A 14,126-nucleotide genomic window follows, 5' to 3' on the forward strand; every position below is an offset into this window, starting at 1 on the left:
TTACACGGACGACGTGTTTGTGTCTGGTGCAGAGGACTCAGACGTCTCGTTAGACATGTCCGGATCGTCTAAATCCGGATCGCGAAAAGAGGGCGTCCCCTACAACCGGGGATTATGTTGGCTTGGCGGCTGCCAAGCTAAGAGTAGTGGAGGCGGATCGGAGACTGGCGGATCTCGAGGAGAAAAGGAATATCCTCGACCCCTGCACGCCCTTGCCGCCCAAAATTAGAGAGACGGCGGAGGAAACGGTGGAGCATTATTTAGAAGAGCTCAAAAATGCTCCAACCGGGGACATTTTGTCCCAAGCGTTCCAAGACGTGGAACAAGTCTTGAGGGTCTCCAGCGTCTCCAAAGGACTCAAGGGAACGCTGGCGAAGGCCCTCAAGACATCGGCCTGTCGCGTCCGCGCTGGAGTGACCATCCTCTCCACGCGGAATATAACAACAGCCGGAGAGGGACAAGGATCCGAGCTCCTTATATTATCCAAGGAGCTCGAACAAGCGCGCAGGGAGATTAAAAACCTGCGCGAGGAGGTAAAAGCGTTAAGAGGGAGGGCATCGGAGTTGCCAACCTCCAGAACATCCCCTCCTATTTCCCCGGTTGTATCAGGAAGAGGGGGAAGTCCCCCCCTAATAGTAGAGGCAGTGGACAATGCCACTGCAGGGTCACCAAAAGGAAGACATCGCGGGGGAAAAGAAATTCTCCCCCCGCGATCGGAATGGCCCCCGGCGGTGAGGCCGCAAATTCAAGGGAAGTCGAGAATTATTCCCGACTCACCGCCGAGAAGTGAGGGAGCCGAGGAGGCGATGATGAGCCGTCTCGACTCTCTCTTTGAGAGATGGCTGAGGAGAAAGTTTGGGGACTCTGCCCCCCTCCCTCCTCAAGCCAAAGGTAAAAGTAGGGATCCCCCCGCATCAAAGAAGGGGGCGGAAAAAAGGGCTGAAGTTCAAACTTCAAAAAAGAGGAAGCCCAAAGGCGGGAAACAAAGTAAGGCGAACAAAGGGGAGACCGACACGGACGTGTCTCTAATGCCTCCCCCCTCAACGCCATTACCGCCCAGGAAATCGAGGAGGACAGCCTCCCAAAGCTCTGCGTCTAGAGCCACTTCCGCCCCAGCCGAAGCGTGGGCCAAAGTGGTTGGACGCAAAGAGAGGAGAGAGGCCAGGTCTTTGGCCAATCCCACGTCGCGACCTCCACCCAAGAAGAGCGGAGGTACGCCAAAAGCCCCCCCTAAGAGGGGACCTTCAGGACGCGGGAGAGACCGCCAACCGGCGCAACCGCCTCCAACGGCGAAGAAGAGGAAGGGGAAGAAGAGGAAGCCGCCGAACACCGCGGCCATTACTGTCACCTGCCCTGCGGGCAGATACACGGAGGTCCTCAAGCTCGCCAAGTCTAAGATAGACTTGGAGAGTCTGGGGATCTGAACCCGATCCCGTCGTGGTTTGACGGGGTCGATAGTGTACGAGGTAGGAGGAGAGGTAATTCGGCCAAGGCGGATGCCTTGGCCGAGGCAATGAGGAAAGCGCTGGAGGGACAAGAAGGTGTCAGAGTCCAGCGCCCCTCCAAGATGGCGGACATAAGAATCCGCGACCTCGACGACTCCGCTACTACGGAGGAGGTCGCGGACGCTGTGGTGAAGGCCGCAGCCATTGACAGGAAGGAGATTAAAGTTGGGCCGCTGCGGGGGTCGTATAGTGGATTGTACACAACAGTAGTGCGTTGCCCCCTTGCAGCGGCCAACTTATTGGCGTCGAAGAAACGCCTCAAAGTAGGGTGGATCTCCACCAAGGTGGAAATCTTAACAGAGCGCCCCCTGCAATGTTATAAATGTTTGCAGGGGGGGCATGTGAGGGAGAGATGCCCCTCCGCCATTGACCGCAGCAAATGCTGTTTCAGATGCGGAGCGGAGGGGCACCAGGTGGCCACTTGTGAGGAGCCACCTAAATGTGTGGTGTGTGAGAAGGCGGGTCGACCGTCTTCTCACAAAATGGGCGGAAACTCCTGCCCCGCACAGGTTAGACAAGTGCGGGGCAGTGGAGCCATAAGAAGTAGTAAGGAGAAGCGGGCGCGGTCTAAATCTGGAGCAAAGACCGCGCCCGCCACTGTTGCCTCTCAAGAGGCAGATAGGAGTGGCCCCGAAGCGATGGAGATCGCGGAGAGTGACCCCCCCCCAAAAGAGCAACGCGCTAAGCGCGTACCGAGGGGGGCGGATAAGGGGGCGGAGTGTCTGGAGGAGACCGTACCTGGTTCTTCCAATGGCTAGTACGGCCATCCTCCAGACGAACTTGAATCACGCCCGCCAGGCACAAGACCTTTTCATCCATAGCCTGGCGGAGCGTAAGTTTGGTATTGGGATCGCTGCGGAGCCATACTTCATCCCCCCCCAACATCCAGGTTGGGCTGGGGACACTCTAGGCTCCGTAGCGATCACGTGGACGTCGCACACTCACCCATGTTCCCCACTGTCATCCGGGAATGGGTGGGTGGCCGTTCAATGGGTTAGACCCGTGATAATCGGGTATATCTGTCCTCGTCCCTCGATCTCGCCACTTACGAGGCGAGACTCGAGGAGATCGGGGACTTTGTAAGGGCCCGGCATCCTCAGCCGGTTCTCCTGGGGGGGGATTTCAACGCTAAGTCCCCAGACTGGGGTTGCCCCCAGCGAGACCGGCGAGGGAGTTGGTAGAGGAGTGGCGGCCGCACTCGGCCTCCTCATTGTCAACGAGGGGGCCGAGAGTACCTGTGTGGCGTGGCGGGGCGAGTCCATTGTGGATTTGACGTGGGCAAGTTCATCTGCCCAGGGACTCGTCGGGCATTGGAGGGTGCTGACGGGCTGCGAGACATTATCAGACCATGTATACATCGGCATGAGTCTGTCCGCAGCCCAGTCGCGCCCTCCCGATCTCCCGTCTTCCAGGGAGACGTGTCGTAGGAGGCGGTGGGCAATACGTCATCTCAACAGGGACCTCCTCACCGCAGCATTGGAGGGGGTCACCTGGCCCACCGACCTGCCCAGAAGTAACGCGCTGGAAGACGTGGAGAGTCTCTGCAGCGCCCTGTCAGATGCATGCGACACCGCCATGCCACGGGCAACAGGTCACCCCTATAATGGGGCGTATTGGTGGACGGAGGAGATAGCGACGTTACGCCACTCCTCTGTCCAAGCCCGGCGGGCGTTCCTTCGCGCCAGACGGCGCCGGAACGAACCCGCCGAGGCAGTTGCGGCCGCCTACGCCTCTTACAGTGAGGCGCGCCGGGCCCTTAAGGCGGCAATAAGAGCCGCCAAAGGAGCCGCGTGGGACGCACTGATGGCGTCAGTGGAAGAGGACCCCTGGGGGCGCCCGTACAAGATCGTCACTGGACGATTGCGCCCCAGAGGTCCTCCAGCGACAGAGTCCCTCGACCCCGCTGTGGTCGAGGAGATAGTAGCGTCGCTCTTCCCCCAGGAAACGGGGGAACGAATTCGGCAGGGGCCCGTGCCTATGGGTGTTCCCTGTCCGGAGTGGAGCGACGCCGACCACAGTGTGGTCGAGGAGGAGTTGGCCCAGGCCATTAAGAGAGTCCGGAGGAACAAGGCCCCGGGACCAGATGGAGTCCCGGGTGAAGTCCTCAGCCTTTCCTCCGGGGTACTGGGTCAAAGACTCTGTCGCGTGTACACGCGGCTCCTTCGGGAGGGTATCTTCCCCCCTGTGTGGAGGACGGCCTCCCTTGTCCTTATTCCCAAGGACGGGAAGCCTGTTGGAGAGCCGTCCTCATATCGGCCGATATGTCTCCTGGACGAGGCGGGTAAGCTCTTCGAGCGAATTATCGCCGGCCGCCTTGTCCGGGAGATAACACAGGGGGGAATAGCGCTGCAGGAAGCGCAGTTTGGATTCCGCGAGGGAAGATCGACAATAGATGCTATAGCATCACTTAGATCCCTCGCGGAATCCACCAGGGAGGAGGGGAGGGTGTTGTTGGCGGTATCGTTGGACATTGCGAACGCCTTCAACACCCTCCCGTGGAGGGAGATTGGGGAAGCCCTGGAGCACTTTCAGGTCTCCCCGTACCTGCGCCGGGTAGTGGGCCAATACTTGGATAAGCGGCGCCTGTCCTATGTCAACCGGGACAGGCGCCCTGTTGTGATGGAGGTCGAGCGCGGGGTTCCGCAGGGGTCAGTGTTAGGCCCCCTGCTGTGGAACCTCGCGTTCGACAAGGTATTGAGGCAGTACACTACGGATGACCACTTTGCCCTGGCGCGTGGTTGTCAGATATCCGGGCAGGTAGCGCCCCACAAGACAGAGGCCATGCCGATGGGGGCGTCCCCAGCCCGAATCTGGAGTCCCCGTCCAGGTGGGGCCAAACATTAAGTACTTGGGCCTCACGCTGGACAATATTCGGGACCACTTTGCCAAAGTGGTTCCCAGAATGGGCAAGGCGGCCATGTCACTAGGCCGCCTTATGCCCAAGGAGATTATACGCGGCTGTCGTCCGCTCCATTGTACTTATGGAGCTCCTATCTGGGCGGACGACTTGCCGCGTAACAAGAAGGCGCTGGCCAGTGTTAAGCAGGCGGAGCGTAAAGTGGCGGTGCGGGTTGCCCGCCTGTATAGAACTACCGCCGCAGATGCGGCGGCCGTTATGGCGGGCATCCCGCCACTTGATATTGAGGCCAAGTCCTACGCCGAGCGTTACCGGCGTAGGACCGAAATGGCCAGGCGGGGGATCAAGCCCCCCGCCTCAGCGTTGGCCAAGCTCCGTCTGCTTTGCCGGCGCCAAGTCATGAGCCAATGGGGCAGTCGCCTCATGGCCATGACTCCTGACGCCCATGGTTTTCGAGTTATTGGCGCCGTCCGTCCACACTTCCAACAGTGGATGGACGGCGTTATGGTAGGGGGACTGTTAGGCGGCACAGGTGGTCACCGGACATGGTGCGTTCGGTGACTACTTGTGCCGCATAGAGTCGCACTCCCAAATGTTGGGAGTGCGACAATAGCCGGGACTCGGCCGATCACACTCTGGCCGAGTGCCCGGCGTTTGTGGAGGAAAGGGCCGCTCTTAGAGCGGCGATAGGTGATGACCTCTCCCTCCCGGCTGTCATCAAAGCCATCACGGAGGGAGAGGCGGAGAAGAAAGGTTCTTCCTTCTGCGAGGCTGTTATCTCGCAGAAGGAGGAGAACGAGAGGGTTCGGCGCGGAGAAGTCGCGCCGGGCCCTCTGCAGGTGGGGACCCCGGGGGTGCGACAAACTTGTCGTATTCGCGGGTGTTAGGCGCATTTGCGCCGAAGTTAGAGTTAAGGGGGACCGTGGGGACTCTACCCCACAGGATTCCCCCATTATAATCGGCCCTTCTTAGGGCCAAGGTAGGTGGGCCGCGTGCCGGTGATAGCCTCCGGGAGGCGGGGGACCCAATAGCTCCCGAAAGGGTGAGGGTTTCTCCGCCTCTCAGCTTGAACCGGCCGCGGCCTTGAGCAGAGGAGGGGGTGGCAACATAGACGGCTGGGAACCGTCTGCCGCCCCCTCGCCCAGGAGTTGGGCGTCGGTGAGAGTGTGGTGGTCCCCTCTCACCGAGAAGTTATTAACATCAGGAAGTGGCCCGGTCCAGTCAACATGACCGGGTGCCGGGCTCCTCCGCCAAAGAGGGGATGTCCCTGGCCAGGCAGAGGCCCCCTTAGTCCAATGGGGGCCCAGCGATGCGCGGGCGGTGCGGAGTTTGCAATACATCCGTAGTTCCCGTGCCGCCCGCAAATCATTGCCTGCGCGAGGCCACCCGTGTGGTTTTAGTGGGTATTAGGCAGCACGTTTGCATAAGACCTGAGTCCCACATAACCCCCGGAGTTCCTGCCGGGGGTATCCGTAAAAGGATTTCCACACGTTAAAAAAAAAAAAAAAAAAAAAGGTTAGTTTAGGTTTTCAGGTTAGGTTAGGTTAGGTTAGGTTAGGTTAGGTTAGGTTAGGTTAGGTTAGGTTAGGTTAGGTTAGGTTAGGTTAGGTTCCCTCTCGTTGTGCGCCACCTTGTCGTGGTGAGAGGGCTTAAGGGATCGAATCAACGATCCGCTGGGGCAGTACCTGGGACTTAGTCCCGGGGAGGGCCCGGCGGGGAGGTTCGATCCTACTAAGAGCGCACAGTACCTCCCTGGCATTGCACTCCGAGTACATCACGTACTCGAGCCGGGGAGGTACACCTCAGGGGCCACAGAGGCCGTCCCTTTATTAGGACGGTGTAGATCTGTGGTTCGGGACTTGGCGTTCCCGAGGGTTCCTGAGCCCGGCGACCACTTCGCCGAGAGGGTGGGTATTATTCCCAAGGTGGTAAGGGATGGCGACCCGGAATACAAACGCCCGGCTTGTCAGGGTCGAGGGGAGGTCTTCTGACTTCCTCCTGGCAACCTCAGGGGCCACAGAGGCCGTCCCTTTATTAGGACGGTGTAGATCTGTGGTACGGGACTTGGCGGTCCCGAGGTGCCTGAGCCCGGCGACCACTTCGCCGAGAGGGTGGGTTTTATTCCCCCCAAGGTGGTAAGGGAAGGTAACCCGGAATGCAAATCCCGGCCGGCTGGGGTCGGGGAATTGGTTTCCCGCCATGCCTGGGGGTTGGGTAGGGGCCTCCCGTTCAAGGGGAGAAGATCCCTTTCTGAGGCATTGCACGCGGGTGCTCCCGCAGCCGAGGTTAGGGATTACCTCTACCCGTTTCCGGGGCGTACGTGGTGCGTTCCTGGGGCGGGTACGAGTATACGCACCGGAGTTGCACACCGGGGGTGTGACCCCACGGTCTCCGGGGGCGTAGGGTGTTCCGGCCTGTTGGCTGGGCACCCCAGGGATGACGTAGGGGGTGTTCCGGGCCGCTCGGAAGTCTCCGAGGTGGGCCTGGTCACCCCGGGGAGGTTTTGACCGCCACGGGGCCGCTCGGACGTATTCCGAGGCGGGGCTCGTGGTGTGTCTCGTTAGGTAGGAGTTTTCGGCTAGATCGGGGTCGTTAGGGCGGGTACCCAACCGGTCTAGGGGAGTTAACCCCAAACAAATCGTTCATTGATTATTATGGGTAATGTCTAATTACGGAAAAGGAGACCTACCGTCCCAGGGGATTCGGACCCTCAGGGACCGGCGTGGGGGGGGTACCGTCCCGGCTCCCCCTATGTCGTCATCGCACGACGGGCTAACAGCCACTTGCACCGCAGGGGTGGTTGCAGAAAATATGCCTGCGACGAATGCAGCTTTATCCACAAACAGTGGAGTTATTAGTGATCGCGCTCCCTTCACAAGCGACACTGAGGGCGAGTTTCTCAAGCTCCCGCAGATTGTCGATATGAAGACAGTGAAGCAAGCGAACAAGACGCGACAGGGCTCAAAAACCAAGAAGATGATTGGGCCAAAAAGTAAAACTAAACAGCCGTCAAACCAAACGGTTCCATTTGGCTGTATTAGGCCCATCGATGGATCTCCGCCGCCACCACCACGCGAGTCGGACACAGCCGAAGCTGGCGTTTCTGCTACTCCGGCAGTTACTGAAGAGGACGAAGGCAGATTCTCCCGTTGGTCGTCGGACTTGGAGATTTTCGACTACGAAGAAGGACCACTTGGTACGGATTCCTCCAACGCCTCCATTAGGACTAACGCGTCTGGCGCTGCCAAACGCACCCGTAGGCAAACTGAGAGGCAAACCAAGCGCAAGACGACTCGGACGCAAGTTATATCTTCTTCTCGGACGCAAGTGATATCTTCTTCTGAAGATGATCTTCTGGTAGTGGACTCTCTTAATCGAGAGGGCCGAAAAGACAAACGTGGTCGCCCAATTGTCACGGGAAAAGGCGTAGAAATTCGCGCCATTCAAGAAAAGAAGATGGAACTGAAATCTCTTGAGGAAGAGATTCAAGTTATGAAGAAGATTGCCGAAGGCGGATATGACCCGGCAAGTTTTCGAGGTAAAAAACGTACCGAGATGACTGAGAGACTTGAAGAAGAGTCGGCGGACATGCCCATCCGGGCCTTAGTCACCGACATTTTGCAATCTGCGAAAAAAGTAGAAGAAGTTGCACTCAAATCAAGCAACCTCAAAGGCGGATTCATCCGATCATTAAGAGAATCGGCGCTAAAAATAGAGGTCGGGATCGATGCCATCTCTAAAAAGGCTCTCCCGTCAGAAAACACGGACGCGCAAGAAGTCGAACACTTAAGATCGGAAGTACATAGGCTTAAGGAAGAACTGCGAAGATCTAAAGAAGCAGCCATCATGCCTCCTCCACCGCCACCTCCTTCTGTGTGCGGAGGAGACGAAGACATCGTAGAACAACCTATGGACGTGGACTCTACACCCGATCCTCCACCTCCATCTGTGATTCTTCCTCCTAGGGAAGAATGGCCACCGGCTGTTAGGCCAGCAATACAAGGGAAGAGTCGGGTCTTGACGGATGACGAAGAAGTAATACCGAAAAGGAGCAATCCTTCTCGTTCTTCTCGCTGTAAACAAACAGACAAGGATGTGGAAAGTATCATCGACATGAAGCTTACAGTTTTCGCTAAAACTATGAGAATGCAGATGCAGGAGATGTTTGCCTCATTCAAAGAACAAATGATCTCCCTTATTTCTTCGGACAGAGCACTAACAAGCGCTCCTGTTGAATCCATCACCAAAAGTGGAACTACAGGCTGCTCTATTCCTGAAAAAGAAAAAAGAAAGGTAAGCGCATCAAGAAAACGGGACGTTAGTACATCAAGTAAACGAGGAGGTAGCACATCGAATAGACGGGAGACTAGTTTATCCAAAAAGGATAAATTGAAGGGTCAAAAGGCTGTAACTTCTGACCCTCCTTCATCAACATCAAGTAAACCACAGTCTTCAAACAACAAGACAAGTGGCGAGAATCGGAGTCAACCTGCGGAAGCACAGTGGACGCAAGTTCTTGGTAGGAAAGCCGCCAAGCAAACGAGACAGGCAACAAAGGCTGTTGTCCCTACTTCAGTCCCCGGAACTTTAAATAAAATAGTTTCTGGCGGCAAAAAGGCAGGAAAATAATAAAAAGGCGACACAGCCTATTTCTGCGTCCTCTTCAAAGAAGAATAGAAAAAGGAATAGAAGACGCATCCCTAAGTCTTCAGCGGTGGTTTTGTCTTGTCCGAAAAAAGATATGCCTAAGATCTTGACCGAGGCAAAACAAAAAATTAAGTTAGCAGACGTAGGGATTGAGGATAAAGTGAAGACTCGTTTTACCGCAACCGGGGCTTTATTGTTTGAAGTCTCGGGTGAAAATAGTTCTACTCAGGCAGATGCCTTTGCGGCTCGTTTGGAAGATTTACTACGCGACAGAGAAGGTGTTCGCGTGGATCGCCCAATCAAGAAAGCAGAGATTCGAGTACGTGGCTTGGAGCCATCGTTAACTGTATCAGAGGTTGTGAGCGCCGTAGCTAGAAAAGGAGAATGTTTAGACTCCGAGATACAGGCCGGCGATATAAGATGTTTTCCTGGAGGCCTAGGAAGTCTATGGCTAAGAGTCCCGCTCGTGGCGGCTAAAAAAGCTACGAATAAAGGCACCTTAGACATAGGATGGACGCGGGTTAAAATAGACTTATTAGAGGCACGTCCTCTTAGATGTTTTAAGTGCCTACAAAAAGGGCACGTAGCTAGTAGATGTCCGGAAACCGACGATAGGTCAAATAGATGCTACAGGTGCGGAGGGAAAGATCATTTCGCCAAAGAGTGTAGAGCGCCACCTAAGTGTCCAATCTGTTCAGACTTGAACAGAAAATCAAATCATGTACTGGGCAGCTCACAATGTACGACGCAAGTACGAAGAGGTAAGAGAGACGCAACAGAGGAGAGCAATGTAAATCCTCCTCCTCTCCCGCAGCGTACTAAAAAGCCTTTCGTTAGCAAACAGACTGACGATAGAAGGATGGAAGTGGATCCCCGGAGGAGGGGCAAGCGGATACATGTAAATGGCCCTACGCCTGATACAAGCAAATGTCGGGCGCTCCCGCGGCGCTCAGGACTTGCTCCTACAAACTATGGCGGAGCATAAATTTATATTTGCGGTGATCGCTGAACCAAGCAATATCCCCCAAGAACATCCTTGCTGGACCGGTGATGAACTTCAATCAGTGGCCATCACATGGAGATGGAAACCAGGTCTTCCTCCATGCGCCCCCCTGAAGAGTGGGCAACACTTTGTCGCAGCAAAATGGGGATCAATTGTGGTCATCGGAGTCTATCTTCCGCCTTCCTGTACTTTAGTTGAGTTCGAACAATGGCTGGATGATATAAGTATTTATATTAGATATTTACATGGCGTACCGATTATAGTCGCAGGCGATTTCAACGCTTGGAGTCAAAGTTGGGGCTCTTTGCGCACAAATGGCAAAGGCAACATAGTTGAAAGATGGGCCGCGAGTCTTGACTTAATTCTACTAAACAGAGGAAGTACGTCAACGTGTGTCCGTCCGCAGGGAGAGTCAATAATTGACTTGACCTGGGCCTCCCCTGCGGCGGCACAGATGGTATCAAGCTGGAAGGTATCCAGTGATTTAGAACATCTTTCAGATCACAGATACATCTTGGTGTATCTAAACCTTCCTTCTCACCGTGCCCGAGTTCAAGAACGCAGATGGGCAGTTCGTAAAGTGGACGAAGATGCCTTCAGGGCCTCTGTTGCGGCTTCTCTTTTCACCAAAGAAAGCGCCAACACTGCGGATGACGACGACAGCCCGGAAGTACAACTCCAGTGGATCATCGACACTATTACGCAGGCTTGTGACGCATCAATGCCACGAGTACGGCGTAAACTTAGGAGATCTATGTACTGGTGGACGGACCACATCGCATCATTACGTCAAGATGTAATTAGAGCAAGCAGAAAAGTTACCCGCAGCAGGAATAATCAAGCCAGAAGAATCGAAGCTTTAGCGGAGTACAAAGAGGTGAGAAAAACTCTTCGGGTCGAAATCAAGAAGGCCAAAGAGAAGTCCTGGAGCGAACTCATACAGGACTTAGATGAAGATCCGTGGGGCCGAGCATACAGAATAGTCTGTAAAAAGCTCAAACCAATGGCTCCACCGATCACTGAAACGTTAGATTCGCGATTCTTGGTGGAGGTGATAAATACACTTTTCCCACTGGACGATCGCGAGGATAATAGAAGTAGTCGAGACGGAGGTGACGCAGAATCTGATTGGAACGCGGACTTAAACATCAGTGAAGAGGAATTCATATGTGCGGCAAAAAGAGGCCTTAGAGGAAATACGGCCCCAGGACCAGACGGCCTTACAAAAGGCATATGGAAGCTGGCCTTAAAGGATCTGCAGGGACATATGACTCAACTGTTTAACAGTTGTCTGCAACGAGGTGTCTTTCCGTCTACATGGAAGAAGGCTAAGTTAGTCTTATTGAGAAAGAAAGGTAAAGCGGAAGATTCTCCTTCGGCATATCGTCCCATATGCCTGTTAGACGAGGCAGGAAAACTCCTTGAGAGAATACTTGTAAATCGCCTCGCCCAACATCTCAAGAGTGGAGACTTTGACATAAGTCGCGCGCAATACGGTTTCAGAACCGGTATGTCTACCGTAAATGCGATCATACGGGTTAGGGAGTTCGGATGAATATACTCCCAGGGGAGTTGCGTTGGCTACATCCATAGACGTATCCAATGCATTTAACTCCCTCCCTTGGGAAAGTATTAGAACGGCTTTCAATCGTCATCGAGTTCCTAGATATTTAGCTAGTATATTACACAGTTACTTATCAGATAGGTGGATTATGTACAAGGATCAGGAAGGTAGCATGCAAGAGAGAAAGATACAGCGAGGCGTGCCTCAAGGTTCTGTCCTTGGGCCATGTCTGTGGAACTTAGGATATGACATAGTACTTTCCTCTGCGCTTCCGCCCCATAGTAATGTCGTTTGCTACGCAGACGACACTTTAATTTTATCCGGGGGCAAGGATTGGAGAGAGGCGCGAACTAGGAACGAGATAGCGGTAGACTCAGTTCTTAAGTCTATAGGTAGTTTAGGTCTGCATGTAGCCTCAGAGAAGACGGAAGTAATAGTCTTTTCCGGAAAGTCAGGAGGTCTTCAACCTCCTCTTAACACAAGAATTATGATAGGTTCATCGGTGGTACAGATAGATAGAAAACTTAAGTACTTAGGATTATTGCTGGATCACAGATGGTCTTTTAGCCTTCATTTTAAGGAAATTGCGCGTAAGGTTAAAGAGAAGTCCCATTCTCTACGAGGTATATTACCTAACTTAGGAGGCCCCAGCGCTGCAGCGAGGCGTTTATACGCCAACACTATTAGAGCCATCGCGCTGTACGCAGCGCCCGTATGGGCCAAGGACTTGGCCATTAACAAGAATGGCCAAAAAGAGTTAGAGGTCGCCTTTCATCTAGTGGCGACAAGAACAGCCAGGTTATATCGAACCGTGGCTAGACCTGCGGCGGCATTAATTGCATGTCTCCCGCCGGTAGACATTACGGCGATTGAATTTCTCAACACCTTCCAGAGCTTCCAGATTTTGAAGACTAGAGGAATCGTGCCTACTGCGGCCCAAAAAACTCGCATCAGACAGAGGCACAGGAAGATCACCATCGAAGAGTGGAAGAGTAGGCTCGCCAGTTCATCAAACTACGGCCAGCGTACTTTATCAGCGATAGTTCCAGTCATCAATGACTGGATGGATCGACAAGGTTGGAAAGGAGTGTTGTCCTTTTGGACATCCCAAATTATCACCGGGCATGGCTGTTTTGCCTCCTACCTTCATAGGATAGGAAAGGAGACATCGGCAATCTGTCATCACTGCGATGATGATGCAGTAGATCACGCCCAACACACTTTAGCAGTGTGTCCAGCCTGGGCAGTAGAGCGACAAGCGCTCATCGACGTTGCAGGACAAGATCTATCCCTGCCAAGTATTATGAAGAATGCTGTAGAAAGTGAAGAAGTATGGTTGGCGTTCATGCAATTTTGCAACGCCGTCATGCAACAAAAAGAAGACAGCGAAAGGGAAAGGGAGCATCAAGCTCAGGCTATTGACGCCCCTGTTAGAAGGCGAAATAGAGGCAGAACACAGGACCATCATGCCTCAGTGCAAGCTGCACAAACAAGTACAAGGGTCTTAAGACCAAGACCCACCACAGGAGGTCTCTCGAGACACTCCTCTTCAGTGTCCCCTTCAAGGACACAGAGATGACCAACGCGGGGAGGGACTAGTACTCCTCCCTCCCCGTAGTTTCACAGGACACCTTAAAGAAGAAGCCTAAAGAAGATATACTCCTTCGAAGAAGTCGAGTCAACGACACAAGTACGGCAAGATAATGCCTAGAAGTAGAGTCCGTATCAACGGCGGACTTAGTGCGGAAGAGAGGGACGAGATGAAATGCTCCGCAAACCCTCGCCTCTCTTCAGAGTCAAGCGCACTGGGCAAGAGCCCCGACGGGTTTTAGTGGGTAGTGGGCAGGCCTCGAATAGCGAGCCATAAGACCCGACCCCCACATACCCCCAGAGAAAGGGGGATGCGTAAAGGGTGCATTTCCCGTCGTAGGCCAGGTTAGGCCAGGCCAGGCCAGGCCAGGCCAGGCCAGGCCAGGCCAGGCCAGGCCAGGCCAGGCCAGGCCAGGCCAGGCCAGGCCAGGCCAGGCCAGGCCAGGCCAGGCCAGGCCAGGCCAGGCCAGGCCAGGCCAGGCCAGGCCAGGCCAGGCCAGGCCAGGCCAGGCCAGGCCAGGCCAGGCCAGGCCAGGCCAGGCCAGGCCAGGCCAGGCCAGGCCAGGCCAGGCCAGGCCAGGCCAGGCCAGGCCAGGCCAGGCCAGGCCAGGCCAGGCCAGGCCAGGCCAGGCCAGGCCAGGCCAGGCCAGGCCAGGCCAGGCCAGGCCAGGCCAGGCCAGGCCAGGCCAGGCCAGGCCAGGCCAGGCCAGGCCAGGCCAGGCCAGGCCAGGCCAGGCCAGGCCAGGCCAGGCCAGGCCAGGCCAGGCCAGGCCAGGCCAGGCCAGGCCAGGCCAGGCCAGGCCAGGCCAGGCCAGGCCAGGCCAGGCCAGGCCAGGCCAGGCCAGGCCAGGCCAGGCCAGGCCAGGCCAGGCCAGGCCAGGCCAGGCCAGGCCAGGCCAGGCCAGGCCAGGCCAGGCCAGGCCAGGCCAGGCCAGGCCAGGCCAGGCCAGGCCAGGCCAG

At 55.4% G+C, this 14,126-nt stretch overlaps 2 protein-coding genes across 2 annotated transcripts; both read left to right on the forward strand.

Annotated features, from left to right (window-relative positions):
* The first annotated feature begins 4,407 nt into the window (after nt 1–4,407).
* On the forward strand, nt 4,408–4,923 carry LOC139112762 (uncharacterized). The gene has a single exon (XM_070673823.1). The coding sequence runs from the start codon at nt 4,408–4,410 to the stop codon at nt 4,921–4,923; it is 516 nt and encodes a 171-aa protein (XP_070529924.1).
* Nucleotides 4,924–7,113: 2,190 nt separating this feature from the next.
* On the forward strand, nt 7,114–8,991 carry LOC139112763 (uncharacterized). Its single transcript, XM_070673824.1, has one exon. It carries the CDS (start codon nt 7,114–7,116, stop codon nt 8,989–8,991), a length of 1,878 nt encoding a protein of 625 aa, XP_070529925.1.
* The last annotated feature ends 5,135 nt before the right edge of the window (nt 8,992–14,126 follow it).

Source organism: Cardiocondyla obscurior, unplaced genomic scaffold (assembly GCF_019399895.1).
Source record: "Cardiocondyla obscurior isolate alpha-2009 unplaced genomic scaffold, Cobs3.1 scaffold48_0_253740, whole genome shotgun sequence".
In the NCBI taxonomy this organism is placed as follows: domain Eukaryota; kingdom Metazoa; phylum Arthropoda; class Insecta; order Hymenoptera; family Formicidae; genus Cardiocondyla; species Cardiocondyla obscurior.